The sequence below is a fragment of the Malaclemys terrapin genome, chromosome 7, assembly GCF_027887155.1.
Source record: "Malaclemys terrapin pileata isolate rMalTer1 chromosome 7, rMalTer1.hap1, whole genome shotgun sequence".
In the NCBI taxonomy this organism is placed as follows: Eukaryota; Metazoa; Chordata; order Testudines; family Emydidae; genus Malaclemys; species Malaclemys terrapin.
In genome coordinates, this window is record NC_071511.1 from 33411596 (window position 1) to 33431250 (window position 19655).

Here is a 19655-nt window from a genome sequence, read left to right on the forward strand (position 1 = left end):
CCACTAGCCAGCACAACCCGTCCCCGAAATGCAGCACTGGCTCCTGCCATGTGGCACTAGCTGGCAGAGCCATCTTGCACGCACACACACACACGCCAAACATTTCAAAACAGGGGCTTGCAGTTCTGCCCCACAGTGCAAATTTCAGTTCCTGATTCAGGTGGCCAGATTTCCAAAAGAGCTTGGACCCAGCAGTTCCCAGTGTTGGCAATGGGCGCTCAGTGCCAGAGCACAGCACGACCAAAAAACAGACCATCCGTACAGAGATAGGCACACACCAAGACAGCTAGGCAGGGATAGAGACACAAATCTATGTACGCACACTGTGAAACACCCCAGCAGAGCTGCATACAGAGCCAGCTCCACATCCACACACATACAAACACTCACAGCCAGATATGCAGGCATGCAGAGACACATACCCCCAACAAATAAGGAGACAGGTACATCCACCCAGATACACAGAGGTACAAACACAGAGAGCTATTGCCAAACAAAGGCACCCAGAGACACACAAAGAGCCATGCACACACCAGAGGGAACCCAGCTCAATGCGCACACACACACGGCATCTCAGCCCGGCTGCTCCCCAAGCCATTCCCCAAGGAGCATGCTGGCCTGCCTCTCCCTCCCCCACAGCCCGGCCTCGCGTCAGGCGCAGAGAACGGCTCTATCCTACATGCCCCTCACCTTCCAGGTGCCTACATCCGGGTGTCCCCCATCCCTGCCCCACCTGGGCATCCCCAGCCCGGCTCCCTCCCCCACCCCCAAACGCCAGGAGCAGCTGGGAACCCCTCTCCTCCTCCTGCTGCCAGGGATGCAGAGACAATAACAAGCCCCTCCATCTCCCAGGAGCCCAGCTCACCTCCCTCCGGGGGGCACCCAGGGCTCCTTCCCCTCGCCCGCGTCTAGATCCCACAGCCAGGGAGACCCCCAGCACCACGCGGGCAAGCTCGGGGACCGGCGGGGAAGGGCTGGCTGTGGCTGCTGGCTGCGGTGCTGTGAGCTCATGGATCTGCGTGTGTGAGCGCGCGTCACCCGCAATAGGGAGCCGGCAGGGAAAAAAATCACAATAGCATCCTCTGGCGCCCACCGGGGCTCCCGCAGGACTCTGCCCCCCCGCCGCAGCCAGCCAGCTGGTCCTGCCACTGCCGGAGGAGGGGGGGGCGGCGGTCGGGGGAGAGGACAAAAGGAAGGGGCTTTTCCCAGCTGCACAATGGGAGGGAGCGGGGAGGGAAGGCTGGACATGGGGCCTAGACAGGGATGGGTAAAAGCCATGTGGTGCTCATCCAGCACCCGGATGCAGCCACCTCTGGGGTGGGGGGCTGTTTATACAGGAATCCGTTGCCTGGCACTGAGCTGCAGCTGCCCCAAGGGTAGGGGGTGGGGGCTATTTATACAGAGATCCATTGCCCCAGTGCTGAGATGAAGCCACCTCTGGAGTGGAAGCAGGGTCTGTTTATACAGGAATCTTTCACCCCAGCCCTAGATGCAGCTGCCTCTGGGGTAGGGAGAGGAGCTTTTTAACAATATACAGTAATACAGTCATGCTATACAGCTGTTTAGAACAAGGGTGAAAGGGGAGGGTCCCAGGGGCAGTGACACTCTCAGTTCTTGGTATCTGTAATGATCCTAAATGGATCCTTGCTCCAGTTGACCTTCCCCACTCCTACCTAAAGGCCACAATCACAGCCAGCTCACCCCCTAGCACCATAGTACTATGGTACCGACTCAGAACACCCCCTCCTGGAGCACACTGCTCTCTATACGCCAGCAGTTCTCAAACTGTGGGTCAGGACCGCAAAGTGGGCTGTGAACCTGTTTTAATGGGGTCACCAGGACTGGCATTAGACTTGAGGGTCTGAGCCAAAGCCTGAGTCCCACTGCCAGGGGTAGAAGTCGAAGCCCTATCACCCAGGGCCAAAGCTTGAGATCATCAGCCCTGGGCGTCAGGGCTCAGGTTACAGGCCCCCCCGCTGGGGCTGAAGCCCTTGGGCTTTGACTTTGCCCCCAACCCCACTTAGGGAGACTGGACTTGGACACGCTCACGCTTCGGTCCCCTCTCCTGCGGTCGTGTAGTAATTTTTGTTGTCAGAGGGGGGTCGCAGGGCAATGAAGTTTGAGAACCCCTGCGTGTATGCAGTGACTGTCCTCAGCTGCACACCACAAAAGGAGGCTTAAAGTGGGTGCAAATGGCCCCCTAAGACTCCCACTCCCCTTGAAGGGAGCATCTGGCAATAGGGCTCCTAGCCCCCCACCCCAGTGTAAGGATGGAGTGCAGTGCACACTGGCTATTCTCTGCATCCACACCTCTATGGGACACAGAGGATAAAAGATCCCTTGCAACTGACACACTTGCAGATCTTCAGAATGCAAACCTGTGTTTAATGGTGCCTCACACCATATCTTACATGTTAGAAGGGCTTTTCACTATAAAGCCTATTTGAAAAGACTCCTCGCTGTGGGAATTACCCATCCTAGAGGCAGTTGCACCTGAGTGCTGGGTGAGGGTGTATAAACAGCCCCCACGCCCCTACCCCCTGGTATCTCAATGCTAGGCAAGGGATCCCTGTATAAATAGCCCTTTCACACTACCCCAGAGGTGCCTTCATCTCAGAGACAGGTGAGGGATCTCTGCATAAACATCCCCTCTGTCCCATCCCAAAGGCAGCTGCATCTTAGTCCTGGGTGAAGGATCCCTGTAAAAACCCTCATTTTGTGAATTACACAAACCAGCTGTTTTCAAAGAAAAATAATCCCCTGTTGTTTGCAACCATCATATCCCCCATAGGTCATGAACAGGGCTTGACCCCATAACTTTCTGACTTGAGCATAGACGTTTGCCACCCGAGCTACAGGAGTAATTGCTGTATGAATTAGCCTCTAGAGTAGGGCTTGACATACACTTTGCCAGTGGGTTACACAACTCCATTGGTGTCCACACACCAAAGTTGTCCCTTTTTAACTACTCCATTCTAGTTAAAGAGATGCAACCCCTGTTAGTGTGGAAACGGTTATGATGGGATAAAGGTGCTTATCCTGGTATAGCTATTCCTGTACAGGAAGTGGAATAAGCTATCCCAGGATAAGACAGTTTTATATCAGTATAGCTGCTTCCACACTTGGGGTTGTCCTGGCATAACATATGGGTAAAAAAATCCACTCCCCAACCGAAATAGTTATACCGGGACAAAATCCATGTGTAGAGTAGCTCTCAGATAGCAGAAGGCTATTAGAACACTGCGTGCTAGCCCTGGGTCTGGGAGGGGAGTGAGCAAAGTATTTAGCAATTGGATAACCATGGCACATATATTTAGCACATTCATTGTAAAAGGCAGTGCAGCAGAGTGGCTCCAACACAGCTCTGAGGTGTTAGAGTGTGGGCTCCACTCCCAACTCCGCTTTAATTGACCTTGTGCAGCCTCTGTTAGATTCTGCAAAATGGAAGTGGGGGGCTAATATCTGAGTAATTAATAGTGGGGTGGAATGATGTCTTGGTCAGTAGTAAGGTCTGGGAAGTGCATGGAAATATAAAAAGCAACAAGCAAAGGGGAGATGTGAAGGCAGGAGCTTCTGGTTCCCCACTCAGTGCACATTCCCCTTGGCTACAGGCTATGCAGTGGTGCCATCTGCTGTCTCTCAAACACATTGGGTAGCCTGATTGCATGGACTGAGTATATATTAGAGCAGCTCTGAGGCTTCTCTCATTTACACCCCAGGCAGAGACCTCATAAGCCCCCTTAAACCTTTCTCCTGTATCTGTGTTCTGAGAGCAGGATTGAAGGGAACAATCCAGCCCTGGGGAGACCCTCTCCCATAGACCCTGCACTCAGTTCTGATCTCTTCCCTTTGAGAAAGATTAGAGTGGGGCTTGGGGGTGGAAACCAGGACTCCTGGGTTCTATTCTGAACCAGAATCATCACACTGTCAGCAACCTGTTCAACTGATATTGCCCATAACTGGGAATGGGCGATGCGGGATGGATCACTTGATTACCTGTTCTGTTCATTCCCTCTGAAGCACCTAGCACTGGCCACGGTCGGAAGACAGGACACTGGGCTAGACAGACCTTTGGTCTGACCCAGTATGGCCGTTCTTATGTTCCCCATCCATATTCCATGGCCCGCCTCTCATTTGCACCCCATAATAATCCCCCCCCAGGGTGAGTGCTCCTAGAGCCTGCAGTAGGTTACCTGACCTCCCTCTTGCCAATGTTCATTATGGGATACATCAGCATCTCCCTGCTGACTAGCAATGGAGCAGCCTGTTAGCGCAGCATAACCCAACAACATCACAACCTAACACGACTGGATGGCTCTGCTTAGGAGAAGCCCAGGGCTGGAATAGCAGGGGACTGTGGGCTGGGACTGGGGGGCTCAGCAGAGCCATGTGTGTTTGTGGGAACCCAGGACTGGGATTGCACCAGGGTGACTAGTCAGGACTGAGGGGCACTGGCAGAGGTTCCAGGGAGACCAGGGCTAGGATAACAGGGGGTTGCAGGTCAAGATTGAAGGGCACCGGCAGAGCTGTGTGCAGAAAGCCCATGTAGTGAGCAACTGGAGCCAATAGTACGAGCCCTCTCATCTGCCCTGTTTTCCTGGCACCCTGGGAGCAGTGACTGAGTGAGGCAGGGAGCTCTGACCCTGCCGGCTGCAGGCAGACACCCTGTCCTCCATCCTTCCCCAGATATATCATGTGGGTCCACTACAGTATCAAAGGCCGCTCATCCCCTCGCTCAGCACACTCTCAGGCCCTGCCTTCAGACCCAGAGACCAGCTCCTGGAGATACCCCACTGCATCCATCCACTCATCCATCCCCTCCTTCTCAGCCCCACTTGGGCATCCACAGCCCAGTTCCCCCCACCCCAGCACCATGGGTAGCTGGGATCACCTCCTCCCCTCCCGCTGCCAGGGATGCAGAGACAATAACGAGCCCCTCCATCCCCCAGGCTTGGCTCACATACCTGTGGGGGTGGCACCCAGGTCTCCTTTTTCCTCGCCGTGGGCAGATCTCACTGGTCAGGCAGCGTTTGGGTACTTGGAAGCTGGGGGGCTGCCAGTGGGGAGCTCTTTGTGAGTTTTAGGGCTGATCCGATGAGATCCGTATCACCTGTCCCTGATGGGGGTGCAAGCATCACATGTTGAGCTTGGGTGAACCCCGGCGTTCAAGGGCTCAGCCCGAACAGAGCAGTCCTGGGCGGCAGAACGGTCCGGCTAGGAATGGCTGGAAAAACGCCCGCCTCCCAGCCACGAGGCACAGCCATTGGGCGCCTTCCCCGCATCAGTCACACACAGGGAGATAGGACTGGGAGACGATTGAGGGGGGGGTGATTGGGGGCTGGGCTGCCCCATCTCACCCAGGAATCAGAGCACAGAATGAGGAAACCCCCACCCATTCCAGGAAATGGGCCCGATCCTGCTCTCATCAATCCTGGTGTATATCCAGAGTTGCCCAGTCAGGTGAGGACAGGATCCTGAGCTGAAGATTAATCCAGAGTGAGCCCTGCTTGGGTTTACACAAATGCCATGGCACAGTCAGGCCTCATCAGTTGGGAGTGAGAGGTCTGACCTGCCAGAAGCTGAGTGTGGGGCACCTCCCCAGGAGCAGTGCTCACATCCCAAGTGCCAGGAGCAGGGTTTGGCCAAAGAGATCCAGTTTGCATCCTTGCAATCCAGCTCCCTGGTGCTTAAAGGCATAAGAGGGAGTGCAGTGCAGCGGGCTGGGACCCAGCACTCATGGGTTTTCTTCCCACATCTGTCACTCACCTTGGTCAAGTCTCCACTCTCTTCCCCTCCCTGTGCCTGTTTCCCCTACTACCCTTTTCGTTTTCTACTGAGCTCTCAGGGGCAGGGAACGTCTCTCAGTGTGTGTCTGTGCAGGATCCGGCATGACAGGGTCCTGACCGCAGTCATGGTCTGTGCCGCACCCCACACAATGGAGGCCCCAGTCTCAGTTGACATCTGTGCAGTGCCTGGCCCCATGAGCGCCTAATTTCAGTCGAGGTCTGTGTAATACCTGGCACAACGGTGGCCCTGATCTCTGTTGGGATCTGTACAGCACCTGGCACAGTGAAGGCCCCCAATCTGATCTGGGACTACCATATTACACATAACAATAAGAATATGTCATCACAGGCTCCAAACCAGTGAAGCCAGAGCTCTTGAGGAAGAAGGACTTTACCCAGGTTGTGGAATGCCTTTTGTTTGTGTTAAAAACCCATTTAACTAAAAAAAAAAAAAACAGCAAACACTTGGCAGGAAAGTGTTCTCTGTTAATCACTTGGGCTCAAGTTTTCCAAAGTAACTCCTCATTTTGGTACCCAACTAGCCCTGACTTAAAGGGCCTTGATTTTTGCTTCCCCGCTGAGCATCAGGCCCCTTTGAGGTGTCTCGAATTGGGCATTCCAAAGACTAAGGCCCCCAAAATGTCCAGTCACTTAGATCCAAGGCCAGACAGGACCATTAAATCATCTAGTCTGCCCCTCCTGCATAGCACAGGCAGAAGAACGTCCCCCAGATCCCTTGCATTGAGCCCAATCATTTGTTTGACTGAAGCATTTTCCAGAAAGGCAGCCAGCCTGGACTGGAGATGGAGACTCCACCCCTGCCCTTGGGAGTTTGTTCCAGTGGTTAATCACTCTCCCTGGCAAACATGTGTGCCTTTTTTCTCACTGGAATGTGTCTGGCGGTAGCTTGCAGCCACCGGCTCTTGTTCAGTCTTTCTTTCCCCATGAGGCTAAAGAACCCCCACCTCGTACCTGGCACCCTCTCCCCATGAAGGCCCTCAGGCACCATCATCAAGTCACATCTCAACCTTCTTTTTGATAAACTACAGAGACTGAGCTCCTTACATCTCTCGCTGTCAGACATTTTCTCCAACCCTTGAATCATTGTTGGGGCTCTTCTCTGCACCCTCTTAAATTTCTCACCTTCCTTTTAAAAATGTGACCCCCAGAACTAGATGCAGTATTTCAGGCTCAGGCTCACCCCTGGGCAATCTCAGCCCATCTCTAATCTTCTACTGAGCCCATCACTGTGGGATAGGGGTGGTTAGCACAGACCCTTCCTTCAGTGGCTCAGGGACAGCCCAAGCCACATTGCTGAGTCGCCTCCAGCCCAGAGAAAGGGGAAATGAGGCATGATGCTGCTATTTCTAGGTTAAAAAAACAAGTGGAGAACACCATTACCTTTGGTTTTGTACTTTAAAATCCACCCAGGCTGACCCCACCCATCCAAGAAGCAAACACAAGAGCACAGCCATCAACCTTCTCGCTTTCTCAGGTCATCTTTACTGAGCCCCTCCGCAGAAATACACTATGCAGGTGGGAGGGCTATGGTGGAAGCATAGGCAGCATCCTCTTCACAGTGGGGGTGGATTAAATACGGGGGGGGGCAGTACAGCCATTTGTATTAGTGCAAAGCAGGGGTGGGATGGGGCTCAGGTCACAGAGCCAGGCATCAAATGTAGGGGTTTCAGGTGCTCTGTGGGTAGGGCCCCTACTGGGGAATGGGAGTTTAGTGAGAGGCTGGCAAAGGAAGTCACAGGTCCATGTGGCGGGTGCCAGGCCCACACCCTGACGTCCGGGAGCAGCAGGGGAAGACATGCTCAATGGCCAGGTTGGGATGCAGGTGTCCTTGCGTTCCACCCCGGAGCTGCAGCCAGCCAGCAGAGGTCACTGTCATGTGGTTCCCCAAGGAAGGGGTAAGGGGTCGCTGTGGTCCTGGCCCCACCTCCTAGTACTTGGTGGTGAAATTTGGGAATTCCAGAGTGGAGATCTCCCTCTCATTGGAGAAGACAACCCGGTCAATGTGGGACATGGGACTCCCCACATTGCGCAGCCAGTTCTTCCTGTGCGGGTGGGGGTGGGGGGGAGAGCATCCATAAGCATCCATAAGGAGAGCTCTGGCTCCCAGCCCCGCTGCTTTAACCACTGGATCCCACTCCATTCCCAGAGCCAGGGATGGAACCCCAGAGTTCTGGGTTGCAGCCTCCCCCGCTCCCAATGCATTCCAGTTCCCTCCCAGAACCAGGAATAGAACCTAGGAGTCCCAGCCCCCCTGCTCTAATCATTAGACACCACTCCTTTCCCAGAGCTAGGGACAGAACCCAGGAGTCCTGGCTCCCTGTTTACACAGCTGGCATTTACCCAGCCATTATCCCACACAAACAGGTTCAGCCTGTAAAGTCCATGTGGAACCTGCCTTCTCTTTTATCTCCTTCCAGGACCTGAAGCAAAGATAGGGGAGACTAGTTGCTATGGACCCTGCCTTTCCCCCATTATCTCGTTCGTGAAAAGGGATGGGGGAATGAAGCAGACTGGCTGTTACAGAAGCAGCCCCAATTTGTTCAAGCCCTGAAGGAGGTGGAAATGGGGGGAGACTGGTTTCTATGGAAACTGTTCCACTTCTCTCTCTGTCTCCAAATGTTGAAGGTGATGGAAGGGGGACTTGTTGCTATGGAAACTGTCTCTGGTTGTCATATCTCTGAAGGTGACGGAGCCGTTGCTACGGAAGTTGCCCCGCCTGCCCTTCCCGGTTGCCACGGGTGATGGGGGATGGGCAAGCAGGTTTCTACGGCCCCTGAAGAGAGAAATTAATCAGGCAAATTCTCTGTCTCTTCCGGAGGGGACGCTAATTGGGGCTGAGCCAAGGCCCACATTTTCCAGCCACTGATTGGCTAGGGCAGCAGCACCGAGGGAACTGCTCTAGTTAGAGGCAGGAGGGTTTCAAATGGGGAATGTGACAGTCTATGATTCCGCTGCCTGGGCCTAGGGTTTAACCCCTTCCCTCCTGCAGGGGAGGGGATCAAACTTGCTTCCCACCGCAGTCTGGCAGACACCTCGGACTTGCAGATCACTGGAGGCGCCAGAGAGAACATAGGTCTTTGGAAGCGGCTTTGCTCCTGCATGAAGGGATGTTCCCCACCTTGGAGATCTCAGGAATGTCAGGTCAGCTCTCGGGATTGGGCACTTTCACAGCCCTTCTTAGAGAGGCAGCATGGCCCAGTGGACGGGATGCTGGGACTTAGGATTCCTGGGTTCTATTCCCAGTGCTGCCACTGACCTTGGACAAGCCCCTTCCCCAATCTGTGCCTGTTTCCACTGCCACCATTTGTCTGTTTAAACTGAAATGTGTGTGTGTGTGTGGGGGGGGGGAATGAACTGTCTATGCAGCACCCTGCACAATGGGGCCCCAATCTCAGTCAGGGGGTCTTTCCGGCACCTAGTATAACGGGACCCCGATCTCAGTTTGGAGGCCTGTGCAATGCTGGTACAAGGGTCTGTGTGGCTTCCAGTACAACAGGGCTCCGTTCTCAGTCAGGGATCTGTGCGATGCCTAGTACAACAGGGCTCCGATCTCAGTTAGGGGGTCTGCGCAGTGCCCATAACAAACAGGGACCTGATCTCAGTCAGGGGGTCTGTGCGATGCCCAGCACAACGGTCTGTGTGGCTCCCAGTACAACGGGGGCCTGATCTCAGTCAGGAGGGCATGTGCTGCACCCAGCACAACAGAGAGGACCCTCAGTTAGGAGGGTCTGTGCAATGCCAGGCATGAGGCGTCCTCATCTCAGTCAGGGGAGGTCTGGGCAGCACCTGGTGTGATGGGGGACTTGATCTCAGCTGGATGCAGGTGTGCCGCAGCTGGCACAGTGGGGAACCCGATCTACAGGGAGAAGCTGACTGGTGGATGGGTGGAAAAGGCTGGGAGTTCTTCGGGTGGGACAGGTGCTCAGCTATGCTACAAAGGGCTTTCAACACTTGCAGCTTGTGTTTGATGTACACGGGTGAAGGAAGAGCTGGGGGTACACAAAGAGGAGTCTTTTCCGTATCTCTCTACATCCTGGGATCCTTTTCCTCCTCCTTACGCTGGAGTGATACCAGCTCCCCAACCCCGAGCCTGGCAGCTATTCACACCCCCACCCCACCCAGCTCTGATACCCAGAAGGGTGAGCACCACCCACGTTTAACGCTGAGCCAACTGGTGAGCTAGGAAGCTTGGCTTATACTCACATGATCTCAATCTTCTCCTTGGGCCCTTGCACCTGCCCAGTCACAGTCCCATAGGGGGTGTTCTTCACCCAGCCGACCACCCCTAGCTTCTTGCCCTGGTCTTCTGTGTACTGGAGAGGAAGAGACAGGGTTATCGAGGCCTTGCGGGAGCCAACGGAATGGGCATTTGCCTCAGTCCCTGGCATACAGCCTCTCCCACCCTGTGGGCTGATCTCTGAATGGCAAAGCCTGGGCTGTGCACCGCCACCATGTAGCTCCCAGCATAACCGTGTGGAAGTGCAACTCTGAGGGGAAGGATTCCATCATCATCAGGTCTGCGTGGGGGAGCTTCCACCCCAGAGAGGGTGGAACAAGCTTGGTTTTCTCCCTGCCTCCTGCAAGGCTTCCAGCTTTTCATATGCCTTTGCAGAGGGGTAACCACATTCCTGTCTCGGCTTGGGTATCAGCTGCCAGCCAGGGGAACCAGCGGGAGGAGGAACAGTCAGCATTAGACAGGGCACTCCCTACAAGTTAATGACCTCACAAGTGCCTGTCCTGAGTGCTGGCCTGGAGCCTCATTGTGATTATCCATCTACTGCCTCGATTCAGTCCCTATAGACAGAGAAACCAGCATCCTATGAGCTGAGATAAACAGGTGGAGGGGTGTGTATGGAGATAGATAGATCACTAAATAGACTGGGGGGTGTGTATGGAGAGAGAGGGGGGATGGATGGATGGACGGCTAGAGACAGAGAGAATCTAAAATTACTAGAATCTAGGGAGATAGCTGGATGCAGTAGATAGAGCCGAATATTAGGAGAAAGGTAGCTAGAACAGGCCAGGAGGATCGAGAGAGCACAGTGTCTGAGATCTATGATGATAGCTGGATCACAGAGGAGTGCTAGCTATGCCAGAGTTCAATCAAACCAAACTGTCATGTTAAGAGCCGACATTTCAAAGTGCTCTAAAATCCACATGCACACCAAGTCTGGAAAATTGTTATGCCCCATCAGGCTTGTCCCCCAAAACTGAGCTCATCCAATCAGCATGGACCAATCAGCTTGGGCCCAGCAGTCAGTTCAAGGTTCAGGAAGTAACATTAACATTATGAGAGAGTCTTTTGGGCAATATAAATTGTCATCCAGCATGGATGCACACCAGAGAAAGGGATTTGCAGGTACATCATCAAGAGGCATGGGGCCATTCCTCCCTTTTAAAGCTATTGTCTCAGGCTCTCTGCAGAATCAGGCAGACATTGCTGCGTCAGTTACACTCAGGGAAATTCCCTCTCAGAGCTGTTGTCTTCTCAGACTCTGGCAGATTCTCCTGCAGTGGCTACACCTCGGGCATGTTTTGAAGCTTGCCTTTCCAACAGGAGCATCAGAAACTTTCTTTTTTTCTTTTTATGGCCCTGAGATTCCACTGCAATCAGATGGCTCCAGTATCTGGAGCCCAACGCACAACCCTCTATGCAGCTATGCCTGCATCTGGCCCTGATTCTACACAGTGATGCCACCCAGTCACGTTGCAGGATCCCAAGTTTCAGGGCAAGAATTAGGCTGGCTGGCTGTATTCATGGAGCTAATAGAGGAGGTATCTGAGCCTCAAGCTATTATCTTTGGAAAATCATAGGAGACGGGAGAGATTCCAGAAGACTGGAAAAGGGCAAATATAGTGCCCATCTATAAAAAGGGAAATAAAAACAACCCAGGAAACTACAAACCAGTTAGTTTAACTTCTGTGCCAGGGAAGATAATGGAGCAAGTAATTAAGGAAATCATCTGCAAACACTTGGAAGGTGGTAAGGTGATAGGGAACAGCCAGCATGGATTTGTAAAGAACAAATCATGTCAAACCAATCTGATAGCTTTCTTCGATAGGATAACGAGTCTTGTGGATAAGGGAGAAGCTGTGGATGTGGTATACCTAGACTTTAGTAAGGCATTTGATACGGTCTCGCATGATATTCTTATCGATAAACTAGGCAAATACAATTTAGATGGGGCTACTATAAGGTGGGTGCATAACTGGCTGGATAACCGTACTCAGAGAGTTGTTATTAATGGTTCCCAATCCTGCTGGAAAAGCATAACGAGTGGGGTTCCACAGGGGTCTGTTTTGGGACCGGCTCTGTTCAATATCTTCATTAACAACTTAGATATTGGCATAGAAAGTACGCTTATTAAGTTTGCGGATGATACCAAACTGGGAGGGATTGCAACTGCTTTGGAGGACAGGGTCAGAATTCAAAATGATCTGCACAAATTGGAGAAATGGTCTGAGTTAAACAGGATGAAGTTTAACAAAGACAAATGCAAAGTGCTCCACTTAGGAAAAAAAAAATCAGTTTCACACATACAGAATGGGAAGAGACTGTCTAGGAAGGAGTACGGCAGAAAGGGATCTAGGGGTTATAGTGGACCACAAGCTAAATATGAGTCAACAGTGTGATGCTGTTGCAAAAAAGGCAAACATGATTCTGGGATGTATTAACAGGTGTGTTGTGAGCAAGACACGAGAAGTCATTCTTCCGCTCTACTCTGCTCTGGTTAGGCCTCAGCTGGAGTATTGTGTCCAGTTCAGGGCACCGCATTTCAAGAAAGATGTGGAGAAATTGGAAAGGGTCCAGAGAAGAGCAACAAGAATGATTAAAGGTCTTGAGAACATGACCTATGAAGGAAGGCTGAAAGAATTGGGTTTGTTTAGTTTGGAAAAGAGAAGACTGAGAGGGGACATGTTAGCAGTTTTCAGGTATCTAAAAGGGTGTCATAAGGAGGAGGGAGAAAACTTGTTCACCTTAGCCTCTAAGGATAGAACAAGAAGCAATGGGCTTAAACTGCAGCAAGGGAGGCCTAGGTTGGACAATAGGAAAAAGTTCCTAACTGTCAGGGTGGTTAAACACTGGAATAAATTGCCTAGGAAGGTTGTGGAATCTCCATCTCTGGAGATATTTAAGAGTAGGTTAGATAAATGTCTATCAGGGATGGTCTAGACAGTATTTGGTCCTGCCATGCAGGCAGGGGACTGGATTCGATGACCTCTCGAAGGCCCTTCCAGTCCTAGAATCTATAGCTCTGATCAGCCCTGCTTCAAAAAGGAAGAGGGTTGGGCTTACAGGCAGTATGGATTTGGCTCCATCCACCTGATCCACACTTCAGTTATACCCACTGGCCTTTTCTCTAGTAAATATTGGAAAGAGATTAGAGATTTGCTTCGTTGTGTACACAGATTAGAATAATTCCCTTTCCCCATATTTGCGCCACCACCACACATATGGGTTTTTTTAAAATGGTAAATGGCTCAAAAACCTTCCTTCCTTAACCTGGCATCTCATCCAAAATGCTATTTATTATCATTAATATTTTGAAAAAGAGATGGAAGGTGATAGATTGAAAGAGACTCTTCACTGTTTGATAGGGGTGCAGCAAATGACTGCATAGGATTGGATCATAACAGGGGCCCATGTTGCCCAGTATCCCATCTCCAGCAGCAGCCCAGTCCCTGCGGCTCTGAGGAAGCTGCAAGATCTCTGTTCCCAGGGGAAATTCCTTCCTGACCCCAATAGTTATAAATTGGCTCATGCCCTGAAGCATGTGGGTTTAAATCTCTCTCCGACTCTTGTCTCTTAGTTAGTATTTACTATATTAACTCTGGATGTTCTCATTACACATGGCCAGTCCTTTTGTGAACCCTGCTCAGCTCTAGACTTCAATAAGATCAAGTAGCAGTGAGTTCCATAGTCTAACCATGCACTGAATGAAAAAGTCTTTCCAAGGGAGGTCTGCACCAGCCAAACTCAGTGCCCAGGGGGAGGCAAGGTAGCCGGCGGAGGGAGGTCCAGCACTTGTTTTCACTGCACTAAGCTCCTGAGAAACTACACCGGGGCCTTTCAAAACTTCTCGTAGCGTGGGTTGCTGGCCATCGAGGTGCGCATGCTGATAAGTCAGGGAGTTCTCCTCTCCCTGCACATGATGCTCTGTCACCAGAGACCTTTCTCCTCTAAACTGCCCCCTGCATCTGCAGGCCCAAGACTTCATCTGGTCCCCTTCTGCCTTGGACCGTCCTCTCCAGCAAGCAGCTCCAGATGTTGGCTACCATCTCCAATATTACTGCTGGCCTGGAGGCCCTGATAGCAGCTCCTGTTTGGTAACACAGGCCCTTAGGGCATCCAACTAGGTTGGCTCCTCCTCCCTGCCTGCAGCTGCCTCACCCTGGCTTGGGAAGGAGAGTCTGGACTAGGGGCATTTGGGAGTCAAGAGACAGTGCCATGCGACCCAGCATGCTGTCCCCTCCGATGGGCTGTGCTCTAAAAGCTGGCTCCCCCCATGCCCGCTTACACCCCCCCCCCCCTTACCTTTCTAAAGAAGACACCTGGCGGGAAGAAAGAAAAGATGAGTCAGTTGCAAATAGACAGCAAATGCTGGGCATTAAATGCCAGCTCTGCTTCTTAATCATGTAGGAATCGCCAGCTTGGACCAGGCCAGGAACCATCTATCCTGGGATCCTGGCACTGGCCAGCACCAGCTACTCAGAGGAAAGTGCAGAAAACCCTGCCGTGCTGAAATAACCTACCTCCTGGGGAAGTCCCCGCCTGACCCTTCATTAGCTCATGCCCTGGAGTATGATGGTGTCTGTCCTTGCCACAGCCTTGTTTGGTTTGTAAGATTTACTGCTCTAACTCTGGATATTCCTGTTATCCACAGGAACATCCTATCCTTGTTTGGCTTCTGCTCAGTGCTTTAGCTCCTGTGGCAATGAGTTCCAAAGGTGCCCAATGAGCCCACAACTCCACAGCATGTGAAATTTACTTCAGCATCTGAGGTATGAATGGTAGGCCAGGGGCAGGCAAACTTTTTGGCCTGAGGGTTGCATCGGGTTTCCAAAATTGTATGGAGGGCCAGTTAGCGGAGGCTGTGCCTCCCCAAACAGCCAGGCGTGGTCCGGCCCTGCCCCCTATCCGACCCCTCCTGCTTCTCACCCCCTGATGGTCCCCCGGGACTCCTGCCCCATCCAACACCCCCGTTCCCTGTCCCCTGACAGCCCCCAGAATCCCCGACCCTGACTGCCCCACGCCACCCTATCCAACCACCCCTTCCTGACTGCCCCCCTGGAACCCCTGCCCCCATGTTCCCCACCCTCTGACTGCTCCAACCCCTATCCACACCCCCGCCCCCTGACAACCACCCCGAACTCCTCTGCCCTCTATCCAACCTCCCCTGCTCCCTGCCCCCTTACCATGCTGCCTGGAGCACTGGTGGCTGGCAACGCTACAGCCACACCGCCCGGTTGGAGCCAGCCACGCCACCGTGCAGCACAGAGTACCGGGTCAGGCCCCGGCTCTGCAGCTGCGCTGCCCCAGGAGCTTGCAGCCCGCTGCCCAGAGCATTGCAGCGGGGTGAACTGAGGCTGCGGAGGAGGGGGAACAGGAGGTGAGGGGCCGGGGGCTAGCCTCCTGGGCAGGAGCTCAGGGGCCAGGCAGGAAGGTCCCAGGGGCCGTAGTTTGCCTACCTCTGCACTAGGCCCTGGCATCATCTAATTTACACTAAGGCTCAGTCCGGGTGTAAAGAAAACTCCATCAGTTCTGAGGCCAGGAGTGACTATTGTGATCATTCAGTTGGACCGCCTACAGCACCCAGGTCCCAGAACCTCACACAGTGTTTCCTGCATCCGGCTAAGACATGAATGGACTCACAGCATCCAACGTATCAGTGAAGCACAGTGAGGTGCCAAAGGCTGCCCACCAAATCAGTGGCAGAGCTAGGAAGAAAACGCTAGAATCTGGACTACCAATCCTGTGATTCAGTCATGACACTTTTCTCCCTCCCAGAGCAAAGAATAGAACCCAGGAGTCCTGACTCCAATCTCCCCTGCTCTAACCACTAGACCCTGCTCCTTTCCCAAGAGCTGGGTCTAGAACCCAGAAATCCTGACTCTTAGCCCCTGCGCTCCTGCTTCAACCCACTAGACGCCACTCCTTCCTGCCTGAAAGAGCTTTATTGAGGGGTTTTACAATGTGCAATGGATGAAATCTCTGTTTTCTTCTACTGAGGGGCCCCAATCTCAGAATAGTAGCCCAGGTGAGGTCTGCCCAGAGCTGGACAGAGGGAGACAACCTCACTCCCATGCTGAGAAATATCTCTACAAAACATCGCTCAAGATGACATGTCTGGAATTGCTCCCTGTTCCCTATCCCTGGGGAACTGGTTTAATCAGCTCAGTTGGGGCTCACTGAAACCCTCCCAGCCCTGCTGCATGGTAGCAGCTGTCCTGCTGTAGTGAGATTTACTCTCCTTTCATGGGTTATTTGCAGCATCCCTGGCTAGAGCCAGCAGGAGAATGATCCTCTCCATTTGCAACAAAGTCAGTGCAGCCGGGCAACAGTGCAAAATGCAACACACTTACCTTGTACGTCCCCATAGACCTCATAATCCAGGGCCCAGAGTCCTGAGGAAGCCATGGCACGGCATGGGCTAGTGCGGTGGGCTGCAGATGGGAGCTGGTGGGAGTGAACAAGGGTTTGCAGCACAGCGTGTTATGTGATCTGCTGCAGGCAGCTCCGTCTGCCTGTTACTAAATTGAGCCTTTTGGATGGAGGCAGCATGGTGAGGAAGGAGCAGGCCAAGCCACCCCCACCCCTGCACCCAGCCCTCTCCCACTGCACTCACAAGCCCCACAGCCAATCCCTCCTCCTTCAGGCTCAGCCCCCTCTGCCTGGCTTTCCCCCTCCCAGCTCCCTTACTTCCATGCTAGGAGAACCCCCTATCCCAACTCCCAGTTACCTCCCACTCACCCCAGTGCTAACCTTCCCTCCCAAATACCCAACACCAGTATTGGGATAGGGCACTGGACTGACATTTGGGAGCCTTGGGTTGGCCACTGGTCTGCTCGGTGATCTTAGACAAGTCACTTCCCCTCCCGGTGCCTCAGTTTCACCGTCTGTAAAGTGAGGCTAATGATACTGCCTCCTTTATAAAACAGTATATAAGAGCTAAGTATCCCTCATGCTCAGTGCAGGGGTAAACCCCTCCTGTAACATCCCAGCAGCAACCTCCCACCCCAGTGCCAACCCTATCCCAGCTACTTCAGACCTGTCCCCCCCCCATCTCTATTACCCTTGGAAAGCAGGGAGGGTTGGGCCAATTTGGGGGGGGGGGGGAAGGAATGTGTGTGCGTGTCGAGCCGGGGGTGTGTGTTATTGGGTCTGGGGGTAGAGCTGGGAGTTAGGGTCTGGAGTAGAATAAATTGGGGGTTGGTCCTGCAGACTGTGAAGTATGGGAGCAAGACTGGGGGGTAGCTGAGGGCTGGGACATGGGGGTTCAGTGAAGGGCTGGGATGGGGGGGATTCAGCGAGGGAGCTGGATGTGGGGGGAGCAGGCGCTGGATGAGGCCAGGTGATCAGTCCTGGATGGTTGGATCTGGGGTTTAGGGGGGCGAGGGCTGTCTGCGAGGGGTCTGGCTATGGGGTTTTCAGGAGGGGTCGGAGCTGTCTGCGAGGGGACACGGCTGGGACTGGGAAGCTGTCTCTGGATGGGGGGGAGGGGGGTCAGACCTGGATGGCTGGACCGGAGGGCGGCGGGGGGCTGCGAGACAGTTGGAGGCGTAGGACTGTCGGCGCGCGCTCCCGCGCGGAAGGAGATGATCGGCGCGCGCTCCCGCGGCTCCCTTGGGCGGGAATGAGCGTTACTAGGACGAGACGGCGTAATGGAGGGAGCGGATACGCGCACGGTGCGGGCAGGGGGGGAGTGATGTGAGGCTAAGTTGAGAGGGTCAGGCGGGGGCGCTGGGGGTGGATGGGTCCTTTGGGGACTCAGCTGTGGGAATGAGGGGATCAGTTAGGTTGCTGGGGACACGGGGGATCAGTGGGGGTCAGGGATGTCACTTTGGGGGATGGGGTGTGAGGAGGGTGCCAGGGGGTGGAGGCATTTCTCCCATTGGCTTTGAGGGCAGGTCCCTAGTATAGGCCTCCCTCTCTGTGTGCGTGTGTGGGGGGGTATATCTTCTCTGGTATTAGGATCTAGAAAGGTCTCCCATTCCTCTCCACCACTGGACCTCAACCTGCACCCCCCCCAGCACACACAACTCCATCACCCCTGTGAGCAGTTACCCTCCTACTCACACATCACCCCCCCAGGCCCTTGTTACTAGCCTCACTGCCCTAGCCACCTAAATCCATCCCCCCTCCTCCACCCCCCAATCTGTGCCCTGCTTTACTGCACCATCATCCTCTGGCTCACTGGCCTTGATGGTGACCATGACATGGCCCACTGACCCGTCCAGTCTCCTTCGGCCTGGCCAGGCTGGACATTATACACTCACTGGCTGCTTTTTTGTTTTGTTGTTTTGTTTTTAACAGACAACTTTTCTAAGTGCTTTAAAATCCACATGCTTATTTGGGTTGTCTTGAAATTTTCTGTTCCTCATGAGTGCCTAGGATTTGGTTAGTGGTCCCAATTTGGGGTCATGTGAATGAGGGGTTACTGACATAAATTCCCTCCATAAAAATCATGTGGTATCAAAAATCTCTGATTCTTATGTTTTTCCACATACCTGAGGCGATGTGTTCAGATATTTTGGTGATGGAGCCGTAGAACTACCTTAGCCATCTAGAGAAGTGCTCAGGGCTTTCTGAAAAATCAGGTGTCTTAAGCTCAGCATGTCAAACATTAAGGCATCCGAGATCATTAGTAAAACAAACATTACAGAGGCCTGGACAGACCATAACACTCATCCTGAGGCTGATGTAGAGGTGGCAGCTTCCAGAATGGAGGACTGTGCTGGTGCAACAGCTTCGCAAAGCAACAAGGGACATAGAAAACTCTCCAGTTTATTATTATTAACGTGACAGTAGCTCTTAGACATCCCAGCTGAGATCAGGATGCCATTGGGCTAGGCATGGTATAGCCATTTAGTGAGAGAGAGAGTCCTTATCTCCAAAGAGTTTACAGTCTAGAAGAACAACAGATAGGAGCGGAAACAAGCATCAAGTGTGAACTTGCCCACGGTCAGCAGCAGATCTGGGGTAACATAAGAACATAAGAACAACCATCCTGGGTCAGACCAATGATCCATCTAGCCCAGTATCCTGTCTTCCGACAATGGCCAATCCAGGTGCCCCAGAGGGAATGAACAGAACAGGTAATCATCAATTGATCCATCCCCTGTTGCCCATTCCCATCTTCTGGCAAACAGAGGTTAGAGACACCATCCCTGTCCTTCCTGGCTAATAGCCATTGATGGAACTATCCTCCATGAACTTATCTAGTTATTTTTTTTAACCCTGTTATAATGTTGGCATTCACAACATCCTCTGGCAAAGAGTTCCACAGACTGACTGTGCATTGTGTGAAGAAATACTTCCTTTTGTTTGTTTTAAACTTGCTGCTTATTAATTTCATTTGGTGACCCCTAGTTCTTGTGTTATGTGATGGAGTAAATAACACTTCCTTATTTACTTTAGACCCCATCATTTTATATGTATAGTTGGGATTATGTTTTCCGATGTGCATTACTTTGCATTTATCAACATTGAATTTCATCTGCCATTTTGTTGCCCAGTCACCCAGTTTTGAGAGATCCTTTTATAGCTCTTCGCAGTCTGCCTGGGACTGAACTATCTTGAGTAGTTTTGTATCATCTGCAAATTTTGCCACCTCATTGTTTATCCCT

At 52.7% G+C, this 19655-nt stretch overlaps 3 protein-coding genes across 7 annotated transcripts in view; 1 reads left to right on the top strand and 2 right to left on the bottom strand.

The window, feature by feature from the left end:
* SPTBN2 (spectrin beta, non-erythrocytic 2) overlaps window positions 1-5114 on the bottom strand; it is a 56492-nt gene extending 51378 nt beyond the window's left edge. For both annotated transcript variants that reach the window (XM_054033567.1, XM_054033569.1), the window contains exon 1: window positions 4965-5114. The gene's annotated coding sequence lies outside the window, so the exon portion shown is untranslated. The remainder of the gene's footprint in view (window positions 1-4964) is intronic.
* A 2152-nt stretch (window positions 5115-7266) lies between these two features.
* On the bottom strand, window positions 7267-17628 carry LOC128841329 (acylphosphatase-2-like). 4 transcript variants are annotated; one of them, XM_054036300.1, is made up of 5 exons: window positions 17539-17628; window positions 16392-16485; window positions 14344-14360; window positions 10011-10120; window positions 7267-7849 (listed from the first exon to the last, which is right to left on the bottom strand). In XM_054036300.1, the coding sequence occupies exons 2-5, from the start codon at window positions 16444-16446 to the stop codon at window positions 7735-7737; spliced, it is 297 nt and encodes a 98-aa protein (XP_053892275.1). In that variant the 5' UTR covers window positions 16447-16485; window positions 17539-17628; the 3' UTR covers window positions 7267-7734. The 4 variants fall into 4 exon arrangements, with proteins under 4 accessions (XP_053892275.1, XP_053892274.1, XP_053892272.1 ...); XM_054036299.1 differs by having other exon boundaries at window positions 7761-8580; XM_054036297.1 differs by having other exon boundaries at window positions 7761-8580; window positions 16392-16570; window positions 17539-17607.
* Window positions 17629-17690: 62 nt separating this feature from the next.
* The window catches only part of C7H11orf80 (chromosome 7 C11orf80 homolog), a 61041-nt gene continuing 59076 nt past the window's right edge, over window positions 17691-19655 (top strand). Inside the window, exon 1 of the mRNA XM_054033426.1 lies at window positions 17691-17714. Within this exon, the coding sequence (XP_053889401.1) occupies window positions 17691-17714 (24 nt within the window). The remainder of the gene's footprint in view (window positions 17715-19655) is intronic.